The sequence below is a fragment of the Gigantopelta aegis genome, chromosome 5 (genome assembly GCF_016097555.1).
Source record: "Gigantopelta aegis isolate Gae_Host chromosome 5, Gae_host_genome, whole genome shotgun sequence".
Lineage (NCBI taxonomy): Eukaryota > Metazoa > Mollusca > Gastropoda > Neomphalida > Peltospiridae > Gigantopelta > Gigantopelta aegis.
Window position 1 is genome coordinate 19,961,028 of NC_054703.1, and position 18,724 is coordinate 19,979,751.

Genomic DNA, 18,724 nt, shown 5'->3' on the forward strand with positions numbered 1-18,724 from the left:
AAAACACACATTCTAGTCCAATCAACCAATAGAAAGCCGTGCTAGAAAAAAACATATTCTAGTTCAATCAACCAGTAGAAAGCCGTGTTAGAAAAAAACATATTCTAGTTCAATCAACCAATAGAAAGCCGTGCTAAAAAAAACCACATTCTAGTCCAATCAACCAGTAGAAAGCCGTGCTAGAAAAAAACACATTCTAGTCCAATCAACCAGTAGAAAGCCGTGCTAGAAAAAAACATATTCTAGTCCAATCAACCAGTAGAAAGCCGTGTTAGAAAAAAACATATTCTAGTTCAATCAACCAATAGAAAGCCGTGTTAGAAAAAAACATATTCTAGTCCAATCAACCAGTAGAAAGCCGTGCTAGAAAAAAACACATTCTAGTCCAATCAACCAGTAGAAAGCCGTGCTAGAAAAACACACATTCTAGTCCAATCAACCAATAGAAAGCCGTGCTAGAAAAAAACATATTCTAGTTCAATCAACCAGTAGAAAGCCGTGTTAGAAAAAAACATATTCTAGTTCAATCAACCAATAGAAAGCCGTGCTAAAAAAACCCACATTCTAGTCCAATCAACCAGTAGAAAGCCGTGCTAGAAAAAAACACATTCTAGTCCAATCAACCAGTAGAAAGCCGTGCTAGAAAAAAACATATTCTAGTCCAATCAACCAGTAGAAAGCCGTGTTAGAAAAAAACATATTCTAGTTCAATCAACCAATAGAAAGCCGTGTTAGAAAAAAACACATTCTAGTCCAATCAACCAATAGAAAGCCGTGTTAGAAAAAAACATATTCTAGTCCAATCAACCAGTAGAAAGCCGTGTTAGAAAAAAACATATTCTAGTCCAATCAACCAGTAGAAAGCCGTGCTAGAAAAACACACATTCTAGTCCAATCAACCAATAGAAAGCCGTGCTAGAAAAAAACATATTCTAGTTCAATCAACCAGTAGAAAGCCGTGTTAGAAAAAAACATATTCTAGTTCAATCAACCAATAGAAAGCCGTGCTAAAAAAACCCACATTCTAGTCCAATCAACCAGTAGAAAGCCGTGCTAGAAAAAAACACATTCTAGTCCAATCAACCAGTAGAAAGCCGTGTTAGAAAAAAACATATTCTAGTCCAATCAACCAGTAGAAAGCCGTGTTAGAAAAAAACATATTCTAGTTCAATCAACCAATAGAAAGCCGTGTTAGAAAAAAACACATTCTAGTCCAATCAACCAATAGAAAGCCGTGTTAGAAAAAAACATATTCTAGTCCAATCAACCAGTAGAAAGCCGTGCTAGAAAAACACACATTCTAGTCCAATCAACCAATAGAAAGCCGTGCTAGAAAAAAACATATTCTAGTTCAATCAACCAGTAGAAAGCCGTGTTAGAAAAAAACATATTCTAGTTCAATCAACCAATAGAAAGCCGTGCTAAAAAAACCCACATTCTAGTCCAATCAACCAGTAGAAAGCCGTGCTAGAAAAAAACACATTCTAGTCCAATCAACCAGTAGAAAGCCGTGCTAGAAAAAAACATATTCTAGTTCAATCAACCAATAGAAAGCCGTGTTAGAAAAAAACATATTCTAGTTCAATCAACCAATAGAAAGCCGTGCTAAAAAAACCCACATTCTAGTCCAATCAACCAGTAGAAAGCCGTGCTAGAAAAAAAACATTCTAGTCCAATCAACCAGTAGAAAGCCGTGCTAGAAAAAACCCACACTCTAGTCCAATCAACCAGTAGAAAGCCGTGCTAGAAAAAACCACATTCTAGTTCAATCAACCAGTAGAAAGCCGTGCTAGAAAAAAACGTCTATCACACGTCCCTAGACAGTAATGGACCCTTTTCATTGGTTAATTGGTCTCGTCGTTTAGGAGGTAGACGTCCGTTGCTACCTGTTCATTACAACCATAATCAAGGCAGTAGGTGACGTCACGTAATGTGCAACACTGCATACACTGCATACACTGCATACACTGGATACACTGCATACACTGCATACACTGGATACACTGGATACACTGGATACACTGGATACACTGCATACACTGGATACACTGCATACACTGCATACACTGCATACACTGCATACACTGCAAACACTGCATACACTGCATACATTGCATACATTCCTTCTAGTGAGGGGCAAGATGTAGCCTAGCGGTAGAGCACTCGCTTGATGCGCAGTCGGTTTGGGATCGATCCCCGTCAGTGGGTCCATTGGGCTATTTCTCGTTCCAGTCAGTCAATGAACTGGTACATCAAAGGCCGTGGTATGTGCTATCCTGTCTATGGGATGGTGCATATAAAAGATCCCTTGCTGCTAATCGAAAAGAATAGCCCATGAAGTGGTGACAGCAGGTTTCCTCTCTTTATATCTGTGTAGTCCTTAACGATATGTCCGACGCCATATAACCGTAAATAAAATGTGTTGAGTGCGTCATTAAATAAAACATTTCTATCCTACCTTCTAGTGACGTAATATATAATTTTATCCCACAATCACTATATACATTGGCAAGATACGATGACTAGATAAATCTCTATATTTAGGTCACGTGACATAAGCCCAACTCGACTCGAGTATTTCGGAGTAGATTTTCAATAAACATACTCTTTAAATCATTTGTTGAAGTGCTGTAAATACAAAGAACTTTAAGTTTTGCGATAACAATACTAAACTTGCATATTTATTTATGAATTAGAGTTTAGAAACCTTTTTTTAATGTTACAGAATGTAGCGAGCGTCTTACAATAATGACATCATGCATCTTGTATGACGTCATACGGCAAAAGCCTTACTAGGTTGACAATACTCAATTTGCGAACACAAGACTGGAATAAATAATAATTTTCTGAATATTCCTGTAGAATTGCAGGATAAAAGAAATAACTGGTTACTGTCTTAAGATATCGGCTTTATCCTGCTCAGGGCAAATGGCGAATGCAGCTCGGCAGAGCCTCGCTGCATTCACCTTTCTAACCTTCGCAGGATAAAGCCGATATCTTAAGACAGTAACCAGTTATTCCCTATATATCAACTGTGAGCAGGGTCGTGACGTCACGGTACAAAAATATAATTATAAAATTTTATAATGGTTATACTAAAATTATATGTATTACTGAACTAAAACTATTTCTAGCACTTGTCCCGAAACTCGCTTCAATGATTGTTTTTAGACTAGTGTCAGAAAAAAACATCTACAAAAGGACTCGTGTCAGAAACTATTATTACTTATGCTTGATACAGACTTGATGTTATGATTTCCATGGCCTTTTCAAAGAGTTTTGTTCAAGGCTAAGTGGATATTCAAATACAGTAACTTTTTCTGTGTGTCAAAGTTTATTAACCCCAGTAACAAATTTGTTAACTTTAATGCAATCGATAGTATTGCAGCTCTTTAGATTGGTCTTTAGATGAAAATGCTAGGCATTCAGAATTAGAGAAAAGGTTTGCTACCACTAGACCACATTACTTCATCATTGGCTATTGGATGTGAAATTATCAAATTCACTGACATCATAGGCCAGACACACTAACATTTGCTATTTTAATACATTGTTAGAAATAATTAAACCATATTATATTTAACCCAGCCAGTATAGTTAAAATTTGTTTAGTTTAATGACACCACTAGAGCATTATTAATCATCAGATATTGGATGTCAAACATTTGGTCACTGTGACAGGCAGTCTTCATAGAAGACTGGGTAAATTTTTTCATTATAAGGGATCCTTTATATTAATTTTCCGGCACAGGACAGGTCAGCACATACCACATCATATGACATACCAGTCATGGGATAATAGTTGGGATGGGGAAAAACCCAATCAGAGAATTAACCCATCGATAGGCTTCAATCCTTCCACCTTGAAACAAGTGCTGTACTCACTGTGTGTTCATTCCCAGCCAAACACTTGAAACAAGTGCTGTACTCACTGTGTGTTCATTCCCAGCCAAACACTTGAAACAAGTGCTGTACTCACTGTGTGTTCATTCTCAGCCAAACACTTCAGACAAGTGCTGTACTCACTGTGTGTTCATTCCCAGCCAAACACTTCAAACAAGTGTTGTACTCACTGTGTGTTCATTCCCAGCCTTGATCTCCAGCCAAACACTTCAAACAAGTGTTGTACTCACTGTGTGTTCATTCCCAGCCAAACACTTGAAACAAGTGCTGTACTCACTGTGTGTTCATTCCCAGCCTTGATCTCCAGCCAAACACTTCAAACAAGTGTTGTACTCACTGTGTGTTCATTCCCAGCCAAACCCTTCAAACAAGTGTTGTACTCACCGTGTGTTCATTCCCAGCCAAACACTTGAAACAAGTGCTGTACTCACTGTGTGTTCATTCCCGGCCTTGACCTCCAGCAAACACTTCAAACAAGTGCTGTACTCACTGTGTGTTGTGTTCATTCCTGGCCTTGATCTCCAGCCAAACACTTCAAACAAGTGCTGTACTCACTGTGTGTTGTGTTCATTCCCGGCCTTGACCTCCAGCCAAACACTTCAAACAAGTGCTGTACTCACTGTGTGTTGTGTTCATTCCTGGCCTTGATCTCCAGCCAAACACTTCAAACAAGTGCTGTACTCACTGTGTGTTCATTCCCAGCCAAACACTTGAAACAAGTGCTGTACTCACTGTGTGTTCATTCCCAGCCTTGATCTCCAGCCAAACACTTCAAACAAGTGTTGTACTCACTGTGTGTTCATTCCCAGCCAAATACTTCAAACAAGTGTTGTACTCACTGTGTGTTCATTCCCGGCCTTGACCTCCAGCCAAACACTTCAAACAAGTGCTGTACTCACTGTGTGTTGTGTTCATTCCTGGCCTTGATCTCCAGCCAAACACTTCAAACAAGTGTTGTACTCACTGTGTATTCATTCCCAGCCAAATACTTCAAACAAGTGTTGTACTCACTTGTGTTCATTCCCGGCCTTGACCTCCAGCCAAACACTTCAGACAAGTGCTGTACTCGCTGTGTGTTCATTCCCAGCCAAATACATCAAACAAGTGCTGTACTCGTTGTGTGTTCATTCCCAGCCAAACACTTCAAACAAGTGTTGTACTCACTGTGTGTTCATTCCCAGCCTTGACCTCCAGCCAAACACTTCAAACAAGTGCTCTATTCACTATCTGTTCATTCCCAGCCTTGATCTCAATGGAGAAACAAGTTAGTTGCACTCTCAATCTCCCTCCACCCCTGGGGGTGATGACCTCACCATATAGTGTAGTAGAGTTATGGTATAATAGTGATGGTTTGACACAGTGACAGAGACATACCTGAGTTTCAATCTCTGCTGGACGACAATAATGACAAGAACCATGATGAATATACAGCCGACGGCTATGATAACCAGATCAATATCCATCAAAGACTTACTGGCCCACTCATAAACCTCATCATCAGCATCCTTCTTTCCACTCTTGGAGGTGGTCTCGCCATCTAGTAAAGTTAAAATTAAACTTTGTTTTGTTTAACACTAAACAAGTCCTTTTTTTAATTTCATAGTAACAATCATTTACGGTTGTGACGGAACATGTTCTTATCTTTTCGCCTGTGGCGATGTTAATTGTTTTAGAGGGCCATGTGCGGCTGGGTTACGTAATACCCCCGCGCGACGGTGGTCGAGCTGTTCCCAATACACACCCAGACCAGTTGTGGAGGCCATGTGGCCCGTGGTTACATAATACCTCCACGAGTTCTGTTTTACGACCTTGTATTCCTAGCAGAATGGCGACAGTAAGTCTGGTCATCTAAGAAAATATGCCGTCTTGGTTGCTGTGGAAATATCCCATGATAGGGGGAGTACCGCGATGTGCCCCCAGGCGATATTCGGTTTTGTAATAAATAGCTAGGATTTTAGATTTATCGGGGAGAAACATAGGAAGGCTCCCGGGGAACGTTGTCCGTCTGGACTGGTAAATATATATTTCTGCTCTGATGTATAACCTTGATGTGATTGATGTGACTTTAAATATTTTAATACTGTATTATACCAATATTATTTAGACAGTGTTTCCGGTAATCTGACGAAGTAAATTGTAGGTTCACTGTTCTAAAAATATAAAGCTTAGCCGGTCATCCTAGAGGACCTAGGTAAACTGTATGTTATTGTCTTTATTGTGATAGGTACCAGTATTAATTCTGTAATACAAGGTTACTGAATGAGTAGTTAAGGGTTAATTAAAAATTAACCAGTTAGGAATAGAGTTGTAATTCCTTTATTAATTAAGTTCCCCTGGCAGCGTTTCTCAATTATCACACGTGTGTGTGTTGTATCACGGTGAAGTGATTAGAATATTGTGTAAACTAGACACCTAGAGATTAACTAATTAAGTAATTAGTTCTGGGTTGTTATTATTATTGTTGCTGTTAATTAATTAACTGCGGCAAATATATTTGTCAGCTTAACCTTCTGACTACTGCAGGCGAGATATCTCGCCCAACGTCACGTCAGTCGATATACTGTACACTGTATACAGTGCATTCCCCAATTCATATTTCCCAGAAATATAATTAAAGAAAAAAGATTTTTTTTTCAAAATGGTGGTTTTTGTTTTGATTTTTTCAATTGAAAATACCTTGAAATTTTGAGTTCAAAAAGTGGTTTTCGGCAAGTATTTTCGCTTGACAACAATGGCGGCACGTCGCGGTAATTTTCAGGGATCGATAGCTGATTGTGACAGCTAATTTGATAATAAATTTGATCGTTTTACCAACAACGAAAATTACCAAATACTGCAATATGAATCGTAGTTCGGGTTTAAAAAAAAATTATGCTCAGAAAAACACTGTTATCGGGAATAATGGACATAAATACTGGACAGCTGGCCACAAATGCCCATAAGTAAATGCAACTTTTTAGATTTTTTGCCTAATTTTAATCACCATTAGCCGATCTAAAATAATAAAAATTACCAAAAAAGAAACGAAAATAATACTTACCGATTCATATATGAACTTTATTTCATGTATTTATGAAACATTTAAGTGAATATATGTGAGTAAAAATTATAAACTTGTACCCACTCAACGTGGTTTTTGTTAAAAATTAATCCAGTAGTCTAAAGGTTAAGGTTAATACAGATTCCAAAGTGTATTGTGTTTTTGTTGTGTTTTCTAGTGAACTAAACGTGCTATAATAATATACTTTATATAAGATCTTATCTCTGATTAAACCTAGAGCAGAGCCACTCGGGTATTAGACTGCCCGATACAGAGAGATCTAATAGATATACAGTTAGGAGAGATATTTGGATAATCGTGTTATATTCAGTTACAGGTATTATAGGATCCCCGTGACAACGGTACTGTGTCGGTAGTGTGTTGGTAAAATCATGGAACCGAAATTTTGTTTCCCATGATCATTATATCTTGTATGACTGTTTAACAAAAATAATATACATGTAGATACATATATAGATATATATAGAGAGAGATATATATAGATATATATAGATATAGATATAGGTATAGATGTAGGTGTAGGTGTAGGTGTAGGTGTAGGTATGTATATATATATATATATATATATATAATAAAACGGTTTCCGATGGGTTCCCATGATCACAAGGCACGGAACTGAAAACGTTTTCCATGAAATTTGAAATCTTACGCTAGAGCACTTTGATTTATTAATCATCATCTATCGGATGTGAAACATTTGGTAATTTTGACAACTAGTCTTAGAGAGAAAACAGGGGTCGAAATGTACACTATTACAGGCTTCAAAATTCACAACGTCTCCACAGCATATGCCGTACTCGCTTGTACCTTTGCCGTGATGCCTTAAACATGCCAGTTGAATAACCATTAAATATCTGCCATGGTGCCCCTTTTGTGTAGGTGTTTAGTTTTTTTAAAACTTGACAAGTGTTTAACCCTAACTGTCGGATGTTATGATACATTCGGTCTACCATAGTTGGTAACACACGTCTATGACGTACTTCCTGTCTTGTTGATTTCTCCACTAGTGCGCAGAAAAGGTTGATAACTTTGGTTGTTTTCTTTTACTCTTTAAAATTCAAAGGAACTTAAACAGCGGATCACTGGGGGTTTTATTTTAAAAAATAAGACACGACCGAATTCGATGTTCCTCAGTAGTGTTTGTATACAGTTTCTTGGTCATGTATTATAACTGAAAATCAAACGTAACAAATATTAGATTACAGTTGAAACATACACCGTTATAAAAAAACAACAACTGTGAATTGCCAAATGTTTTAACGTGTCGTACAGAGTTACGAAAAAACCATGGCATTTCTAGAACAGATTCTCACGGATCATTTGTTTTCCAAATAAAAAATGTGTCAAGAAAACGAAATCTGAAAGAATCGGGAAAACAACAGAAGGTAGAGGTAGAAAAATTGCCAATACTTTTTCATTATTTCATGTAAAAATTATTATTATTATTAGCTATTTAAATTGACCTGTGTTTATTGTAGTGGTGTTCCGATGATCGATTATAATCGAAGATTGATCGGTTGGTGCTCTAGCGATGTGATGATTGATTTTGAAATTAATCGATTGTCGCGGAAAATGTTAACCTCAGTAAATATTTCCTTGCTCGTTGTGAGAATTTGTATTCATCAAATCCAGTATTTGTGGGCTATTATTGTGTACATTTCTTGACTTCTAACATTTTTAGGCTATATCACTATGTAGTGGTAAATCTGTGTGTTCATTGACATTTATTTATTTTCGTATTTGCAATAAAGAATAAAACTTAGAATTTTTTTTTTTTTTTTTTTAATTAAAAAACAAATCTAAATTGAGACCAAGAAAATATAAATTATTAGGTCTATCCAAGTACGAAACAAAAACTGGCTTGATTAAAGAGTGGTGCCCAACCACATACGGTGGCAGCGAACTAAATAAAAAATATGTCGAGCCAAATAAAATTGAAAAGTTGACAAGTTGTCCATGGATGATTTGTGTAGTAAAATAATTGATGAACTACCTTATGTTCATTGTGTTAGGTATTTTGTTATTTCCATGCATGTCCGAGTTGTGGCAGCCTACCCACCATCTGTGAATTACTCCATTCAGTACAACCTTGCTTATTTCATGTTGTAAATGGTAAATACAGTTTGATTAATAGATATACCACACAACTTGTTTTGTTTTATTCAGTTAGAAACTGACAATTGTGTTGAAGAACAACTCTTATCAAGACTAAACATATTAAGCTTTATTAACTGTCACAGATTTGACATATATATAGGCAAAACTTGTCTTTCGTGTTACATTTTTAAAGTTGAAGCAGTAATGAACACAAAGTAAAATAAAAGTGTATTATGATATGATTATTGATTTTTTTTTTTTTTACCTACACGTGAAAACAAACCCAAATCCCAGCATATTTTATGTTTGAAGTATACCGTATATCTTCGCCTATAAGTCGAATTTTTTTCACCCAAACATTATTTTATAACTTGGGGGGTCGACTTATAAGAGGGTAAAAAAAATTCACCCAAAAATATTACCGTTTTGGGGATTATTTTACAAGTTTTATTGTTGAAGTATGCCCTGTATTTATACTCAAATATCTTAATTTGGCACATTTATTTTTTATAACCTTTTTTTTCCGGCATTATAACGGTTTTGGTTATGCAAAAAGGCATGCGATCTCACTCACATACCAAGACAACAGTCCACTTAGTTAAAATAACAGTCATCACTAATAGCAAAAATGTAAACAATACTAACTACCAGTTGCCTGAGTTTATTTTAAAATCTGGTCACTGGCATTAATGGTTGTTCAAACAATGTTTTGTCGGTGATTAACTTCATGAACATTACCGAGCTTTCCCTTAAAATAGACTGCAGTTCACTAGAGCAATAGGGACACACATCATTTGGTACAAAAACCAGCGTACTTTCCAGAGTTATCCTCCTTAAATCTATTAATATGGCGGCAAAACATGTACTTTCAGTTTTATCGTAGTGATCTGTTGTCAGTGTTGATAAATAAAGTTGTTGTCTGTGCACAAAACCATGCTGTACAGTGCCATACAGTGACGGTCAAACAGCTTTCACTCTCTACTAAGGGAATATTTCGTTTTGGTGCTATGTAGTTTGATTGGCATGTTGCGACGTACAAAACGTCTAAAACGTGAAAAACGAAGTTTGTAAAATAATTTTATTTTGTTCAGATATTGTACATTATTGTTCTCATGTGCTGAAAGTAAGAAATACTTCAATATTTATAACTTGTTTTTCATGGGTCGACTTATAAACGGGTCAATAAAAAAATACGTTTTCAGGGCTTGAAATTAGGGACTCGACTTATAGCCGAGATCGACTTACAGGCGAAGATATACGGTAGTTATTTTTACTTTAAACAATTTCCTATGTTTTCCCTCGCATTTTGTTTCACTTGTATTACAAACTACTTAGACAAAGTATTACTATAGAATGCTTAAATGTAGCTTTTCAGCTGCTTATGGATATGGACCTCTATTGAACAAACCGGCCTCGGTGGCATCGTGGCAGGCCATCGGTCTACAGGCTGGTAGGTACTGGGTTCGGATCCCAGTCAATGGATAGGTGTAAACCACTTGCATCGATCAGTGATCCATAACTGGTTCAACAAAGGCCATGGTTTGTGCTATCCTGCCTGTGGGAAGCGCAAATAAAAGATCCCTTGCTGCTAATCGGAAGAGTAGCCCATGTAGTGGCGACAGCTGGTTTCCTCTCAAAATCTGTGTGGTCCTTAACCATATGTCTGACGCCATGTAACCGTAAATAAAATGTGTTGAGTGCATCGTTAAAAAAAACATTTCTTTCTTTCTTTCTTTCTATTGAACAAATGAATCCATTATACTATTTGAACCTTTATGGGAAGGACTTTCCCTTGGCACTGTCACTAACCCTAACCCCAAATCTAACTCTATTTATTATAAGTATTTATAATGTTCTTTATAGGTGACAGTGCCAAAGGAAAGTCCTACCCATTTATGATTTTGCTATATTGTTCAGACATTTTAGATGATCATACATGATACATATGTTATAAATATATACATTTGTCCTATAACTTACCCATGATATCCATGTCATAAACCCATGTGATAATTTACTTTATTAACCCGGTTAATAATGGTATGCAAATTTGCAAGGTCTCCAGGTAATGTATTGCTGTGGATAGGCCATATGTTTACAAGCCAACAAGACCCGTGTATATGAGCGTAACGTTTTCAAAGATTTGTTTAAAATGCGTGACGTCAAACTAATTTGTGTTAATCGTGATGACGTCATATTACCGATGGTGGCGACTTTAGTACTGTGATTTACTAAAAATTGAATTAAAATGTTATTTTAGAAGTGTTATAGGATAAATAGAATTCACTACTCGTGTAAAATAACAACCTCGGTATTTGTCTCGGCAGAGCCTTCACAAATACTGATTAACATAGACTCGGTTGATATTTTCCATATTAAAAAATACTTGTGACGAATCCTCTATGTATATGTTTTAAAAATAGGTGCATAGTTCCGAAGTTGTACGATCCTCTGAAAGTTCCTATACATTCTAACCGATTGTATAATTCAAAGTCGATCAATTAGTGCTAACCGATTACAACCGATGATCGATGATTGATGATGAAATTGCAACCGATTCTCAACACTAGTTTATTGATATTCATCATGACATAAATTATTTTAATATGTTTATCGGATAGACCCATGCTAAAATCACCCAAATTAATTTATTCACAATTAATTGAAACACTGTTTAATTTTTTTTATTATTCTTGAATATTCCATTTACTACCCATTCTCAGCAGTTCATATACATTAACAAATGCTTGATAGAGCAGTAGCCAACAACGAAATTTGTACCAAAGCTTCTTCCAAAGACCTTGACCTTTGCATGTGAAAAAACCCCGCGATGACCTGCTGCTCTGTGCATGTGACATTCAAGACATCCTTGATTGAACATTTTGTTGAGATCATACATGTTGTTGTTTTTGGAAAATAAATCAACAATGTATGAGATAACTGCAATTATGATTATATGATATATTTTTCTCTGTAGGCCTACAGTACTTGGCAGCTTGTAATAAAAACCGTGTAATCACAACAAAACATGTTACCGTACTGTCATGCGATCTCGTGGGTCACCAGTTACAGTGGTACCCAATAAGTGCAAGGGTTGATGATTCTAATTTCAAACAGATCTGTCATGCTCATATCGATTCAACATTCAAGCATGTCTAGGCTGGGTCCAGTCTCTGACAACGCCAGTGATTGAGTCCAGGGCTTAAGGTGACAAGTTTTGAAGTGATATCATATGGTGGTACAAAAACAACCAACAATGACAAACGATCATTTAAATAAACAGCTGAAGTTTGTTTTATTTAACCACACCATTGGAACACATTGATTTATTGACGAATGACCAATTTCACAGAATTACAGTTGAAGTTTGTTTTGTTTAACCACACCATTGGAACACATTGATTTATTGTCGAATGACCAATTTCACAGAATTACAGTTGAAGTTTGTTTTGTTTAACCACACCATTAGAACACATTGATTTATTGTCGAATGACCAATTTCACAGAATTACAGTTTAAGTTGGTTTTGTTTAACCACACCATTGGAACACATTGATTTATTGTCGAATGACCAATTTCACAGAATTACAGTTTAAGTCGGTTTTGTTTAACCACACCATTGGAACACATTGATTTATTGTCGAATGACCAATTTCACAGAATTACAGTTGAAGTTTGTTTTGTTTAACCACACCATTGGAACACATTGATTTATTGTCGAATGACCAATTTCACAGAATTACAGTTTAAGTCGGTTTTGTTTAACCACACCATTGGAACACATTGATTTATTGTCGAATGACCAATTTCACAGAATTACAGTTTAAGTTTGTTTTGTTTAACCACACCATTGGAACACATTGATTTATTGTCGAATGACCAATTTCACAGAATTACAGTTTAAGTCGGTTTTGTTTAACCACACCATTGGAACACATTGATTTATTGTCGAATGACCAATTTCACAGAATTACAGTTGAAGTTTCGGTTTTGTTTAACCACACCATTGGAACACATTGATTTATTGTCGAATGACCAATTTCACAGAATTACAGTTGAAGTCTGTTTTGTTTAACCACACCATTGGAACACATTGATTTATTGTCGAATGACCAATTTCACAGAATTACAGTTGAAGTTTGTTTTGTTTAACCACACCATTGGAACACATTGATTTATTGTCGAATGACCAATTTCACAGAATTACAGTTTAAGTTTGTTTTGTTTAACCACACCATTGGAACACATTGATTTATTGTCGAATGACCAATTTCACAGAATTACAGTTTAAGTCGGTTTTGTTTAACCACACCATTGGAACACATTGATTTATTGTCGAATGACCAATTTCACAGAATTACAGTTTAAGTCGGTTTTGTTTAACCACACCATTGGAACACATTGATTTATTGTCGAATGACCAATTTCACAGAATTACAGTTGAAGTCTGTTTTGTTTAACCACACCATTGGAACACATTGATTTATTGTCGAATGACCAATTTCACAGATTTACAGTTGAAGTTGGTTTTGTTTAACCACACCATTACAACACATTGATTTATTGTCGAATGACCATTTTAACAGAATTACAGTTGAAGTCTGTTTTGTTTAACCACACCATTACAACACATTGATTTATTGTCGAATGACCAATTTCACAGAATTACAGTTTAAGTTTGTTTTGTTTAACCACACCATTGGAACACATTGATTTATTGTCGAATGACCAATTTCACAGAATTACAGTTTAAGTTTGTTTTGTTTAACCACACCATTGGAACACATTGATTTATTGTCGAATGACCAATTTCACAGAATTACAGTTGAAGTCTGTTTCACAGAAGTCTTGTCTTGTTTAACCACACCATTGGAACACATTGATTTATTGTCGAATGACCAATTTCACAGAATTACAGTTTAAGTTTGTTTTGTTTAACCACACCATTGGAACACATTGATTTATTGTCGAATGACCAATTTCACAGAATTACAGTTTAAGTTTGTTTTGTTTAACCACACCATTGGAACACATTGATTTATTGTCGAATGACCAATTTCACAGAATTACAGTTTAAGTCGGTTTTGTTTAACCACACCATTGGAACACATTGATTTATTGTCGAATGACCAATTTCACAGAATTACAGTTTAAGTCGGTTTTGTTTAACCACACCATTGGAACACATTGATTTATTGTCGAATGACCAATTTCACAGAATTACAGTTTAAGTCGGTTTTGTTTAACCACACCATTGGAACACATTGATTTATTGTCGAATGACCAATTTCACAGAATTACAGTTGAAGTCGGTTTTGTTTAACCACACCATTGGAACACATTGATTTATTGTCGAATGACCATTTTAACAGAATTACAGTTGAAGTTTGTTTTGTTTAACCACACCATTGGAACACATTGATTTATTGTCGAATGACCAATTTCACAGAATTACAGTTGAAGTCTGTTTTGTTTAACCACACCATTACAACACATTGATTTATTGTCGAATGACCAATTTCACAGAATTACAGTTTAAGTTTGTTTTGTTTAACCACACCATTGGAACACATTGATTTATTGTCGAATGACCAATTTCACAGAATTACAGTTTAAGTCGGTTTTGTTTAACCACACCATTGGAACACATTGATTTATTGTCGAATGACCAATTTCACAGAATTACAGTTTAAGTCGGTTTTGTTTAACCACACCATTGGAACACATTGATTTATTGTCGAATGACCAATTTAACAGAATTACAGTTGAAAGTTGGTTTTGTTTAACCACACCATTGGAACACATTGATTTATTGTCGAATGACCAATTTAACAGAATTACAGATGAAGTCTGGTTTGTTTAACCACACCATTACAACACATTGATTTAGTTTTGTTTAACCACACCATTACAACACATTGATTTAGTTTTGTTTAACCACACCATTAGAACACATTGATTTATTCTCGAATGACCAATTTAACAGAATTACAGATGAAGTCGGTTTTGTTTAACCACACCATTACAACACATTGATTTATTGTCGAATGACCAATTTCACAGAATTACAGTTTAAGTTTGTTTTGTTTAACCACACCATTAGAAAACATTGATTTATTGTCGAATGACCAATTTCACAGAATTACAGTTGAAGTTTGTTTTGTTTAACCACACCATTAGAACACATTGATTTATTCTCGAATGACCAATTTAACAGAATTACAGATGAAGTCGGTTTTGTTTAACCACACCATTACAACACATTGATTTATTGTCGAATGACCAATTTAACAGAATTACAGTTGAAGTTTGTTTTGTTTAACCACACCATTAGAACACATTGATTTATTGTCGAATGACCAATTTCACAGAATTACAGTTGAAGTTTGTTTTGTTTAACCACACCATTGGAACACATTGATTTATTGTCGAATGACCAATTTCACAGATTTACAGTTGAAGTCTGTTTTGTTTAACCACACCATTGGAACACATTGATTTATTGTTGAATGACCAATTGAACAGAATTACAGTTGAAGTCTGTTTTGTTTAACCACACCATTGGAACACATTGATTTATTATCGAATGACCAATTTCACAGAATTACAGTTGAAGTCTGTTTTGTTTAACCACACCATTAGAAAACATTGATTTATTGTCGAATGACCAATTGAACAGAATTACAGTTGAAGTTTGTTTTGTTTAACCACACCATTAGAAAACATTGATTTATTATCGAATGACCAATTTCACAGAATTACAGCTGAAGTCTGTTTTGTTTAACCACACCATTAGAAAACATTGATTTATTGTCGAATGACCAATTTCACAGAATTACAGTTGAAGTCTGTTTTGTTTAACCACACCATTAGAAAACATTGATTTATTGTCAAATGACCAATTTCACAGAATTACAGTTGAAGTTTGTTTTGTTTAACCACACCATCGGAACACATTGATTTATTGTCGAATGACCAATTTCACAGATTTACAGTTGAAGTCGGTTTTGTTTAACCACACCATTGGAACACATTGATTTATTGTCGAATGACCAATTGAACAGAATTACAGTTGAAGTTGGTTTTGTTTAACCACACCATTACAACACATTGATTTATTGTCGAATGACCAATTTAACAGAATTACAGATGAAGTCTGGTTTGTTTAACCACACCATTAGAACACATTGATTTATTGTCGAATGACCAATTTAACAGAATTACAGTTGAAGTTGGTTTTGTTTAACCACACCATTGGAACACATTGATTTATTGTCGAATGACCAATTTAACAGAATTACAGTTGAAAATTGGTTTTGTTTAACCACACCATTGGAACACATTGATTTATTGTCGAATGACCATTTTAACAGAATTACAGTTGAAGTTGGTTTTGTTTAACCACACCATTACAACACATTGATTTATTGTCGAATGACCAATTTAACAGAATTACAGATGAAGTCTGGTTTGTTTAACCACACCATTAGAACACATTGATTTATTGTCGAATGACCAATTTCACCAGAACACAGTCTGGTTTTGTTTAACCACACCATTGGAACACATTGATTTAGTTTTGACCAATTTAACAGAATTACAGTTGAAGTTTGTTTTGTTTAACCACACCATTAGAACACATTGATTTATTCTCGAATGACCAATTTCACAGAATTACAGATGAAGTCGGTTTTGTTTAACCACACCATTACAACACATTGATTTATTGTCGAATGACCAATTTAACAGAATTACAGATGAAGTCTGGTTTGTTTAACCACACCATTGGAACACATTGATTTATTGTCGAATGACCAATTGAACAGAATTACAGTTGAAGTCTGGTTTGTTTAACCACACCATTACAACACATTGATTTATTGTCGAATGACCAATTGAACAGAATTACAGTTGAAGTCGGTTTTGTTTAACCACACCATTACAACACATTGATTTATTGTCGAATGACCAATTGAACAGAATTACAGTTGAAGTCGGTTTTGTTTAACCACACCATTACAACACATTGATTTATTGTCGAATGACCAATTGAACAGAATTACAGTTAAAAGTTCTTTTCTGGATAAATCGACTTCATAAATAAAACTGCCTTGGTGCCCTTTGAAAATGTATGAAAGTAGCTTTTATGCCTTTTAGATTAGTCTTGGTGCCTTTTATTTCCAATATTTTTAAAGGCTATCATAACCTGCCCTTCTAACACCGAAATCGGAGGCCTGCTATTCTGCTATTTCTGAAATTAATAATTTTCCAAATGGTGTAGTAAAAACTCTTCCATTATTCCGTCATTAATAAAATAAAATAAAATAAAATAAAATAAAATAAAATAAAATGGAACAGCAAAATCCACATGTGACTATTACATCTTCACGTTTTCGGCCGCAACAATATTGTGGCTCAACAAATCCACGGAGCATTTGGCCTGATACAATAACAATGAGAAGTCTTGTTGATCGAGACTAACGCTGTGTTCGAGTGTCTCAGACTTGTACACTCGTGTTTGGTGCGTTTGTAAACAAGTTACTTCTGGTTCCGCAAAAAAGCATTTTCTTCTCAAATAATTTTCGAAAAACAAAAGAACTTGATAAAAAATCAATTGAAAATAATGTTTTTTAAAAATACAAATTATGGCCATGCATGCTCCGGCAATTAAATTTAATTACTTCACAACTCAAATTTGTACTTGCTAGTGTAATATATTTTCCCACTGGATTGATGTAAAGTAAAGAGGTTTTTCAAAATACTGTCAACCTCAAATACCCACAACACATACACACACACACACACACACACACACACATTTCAATCATTTTCAATGGTACACAATTCATCGATTTGTATTATTTATTTTTATAAGTAGATAGGTTATTTTTTATTGTATATAATCTTCAATATCTGCTATTTTCAAGTCAAACGTTTGGGAGTCACAGTAATGGGGCGAGTTGTGTTCTAGCACTGTTAATGGGATAGTACATTGTCAGACAGAATAGTGCTTTCTCAAATGTACCATTCCTTTGGGATAGTGGTAAAAAATGAAAATTTCAGCCCCTGGGAAACCCACTACATTTTCCATTCAGGTCAGGTCAGGTCAGTGGGTTTTACATGCACATTCAGAACAAGCTGTTGTAGCACACACCTGTCATGGGCACAGGTGCCGTGCCTTGTTGTGATCATGGGAACCCATCAGTAACTGGTTTTAAAAAACAATAATATATGTATTATTTTCGTTCAATAGTTGTGCTTGATATAATATCATGGGGAAAAAAATCTCGGTTTGCGTTATCAGTTGATGTTCAGTGATTTTAAATTTTATAAGTTTTTATCCACATTTGATTCAGAAAATAAAAATTTCTTAAACCTTATGTAAATCATTATAATGAATCAGAGATTTGATGAAAAACCCCCAGAATGTAACTATTTGTGTATTGATACAGTTGTAATAGAGTGGAATAGAGTTCGATTTGGTTTTCTAATATAGTTTCATATAATGGCAATATTAATGCATTTGGAATTATAAGAATTGAACATTATATTTTTGACGTTCATGCGATGATAAACTCCTACACCGTTTTATGCACTTAAGTATAAATGGCTTCGCGCAATGCCATGCATACAGTGTGTAAAACGATTTTGGTGTTTATCATA

General features: G+C 35.2%; 1 protein-coding gene across 5 annotated transcripts in view; it reads right to left on the bottom strand.

Annotated features, from left to right (window-relative positions):
• The window catches only part of LOC121373366 (mucin-3A-like), a 37,063-nt gene that overhangs the window by 7,781 nt on the left and 10,558 nt on the right, over positions 1-18,724 (bottom strand). For 2 of the 5 annotated variants that reach the window (XM_041499974.1, XM_041499973.1), the window contains exon 2: positions 5,278-5,440. The exons of 2 other annotated variants lie outside the window; for them this stretch is intronic. In XM_041499974.1, the coding sequence (XP_041355908.1) occupies positions 5,278-5,440 (163 nt within the window). The remainder of the gene's footprint in view (positions 1-5,277; positions 5,441-18,724) is intronic. One more of the 5 variants, XR_005958070.1, reaches the window with a different exon arrangement.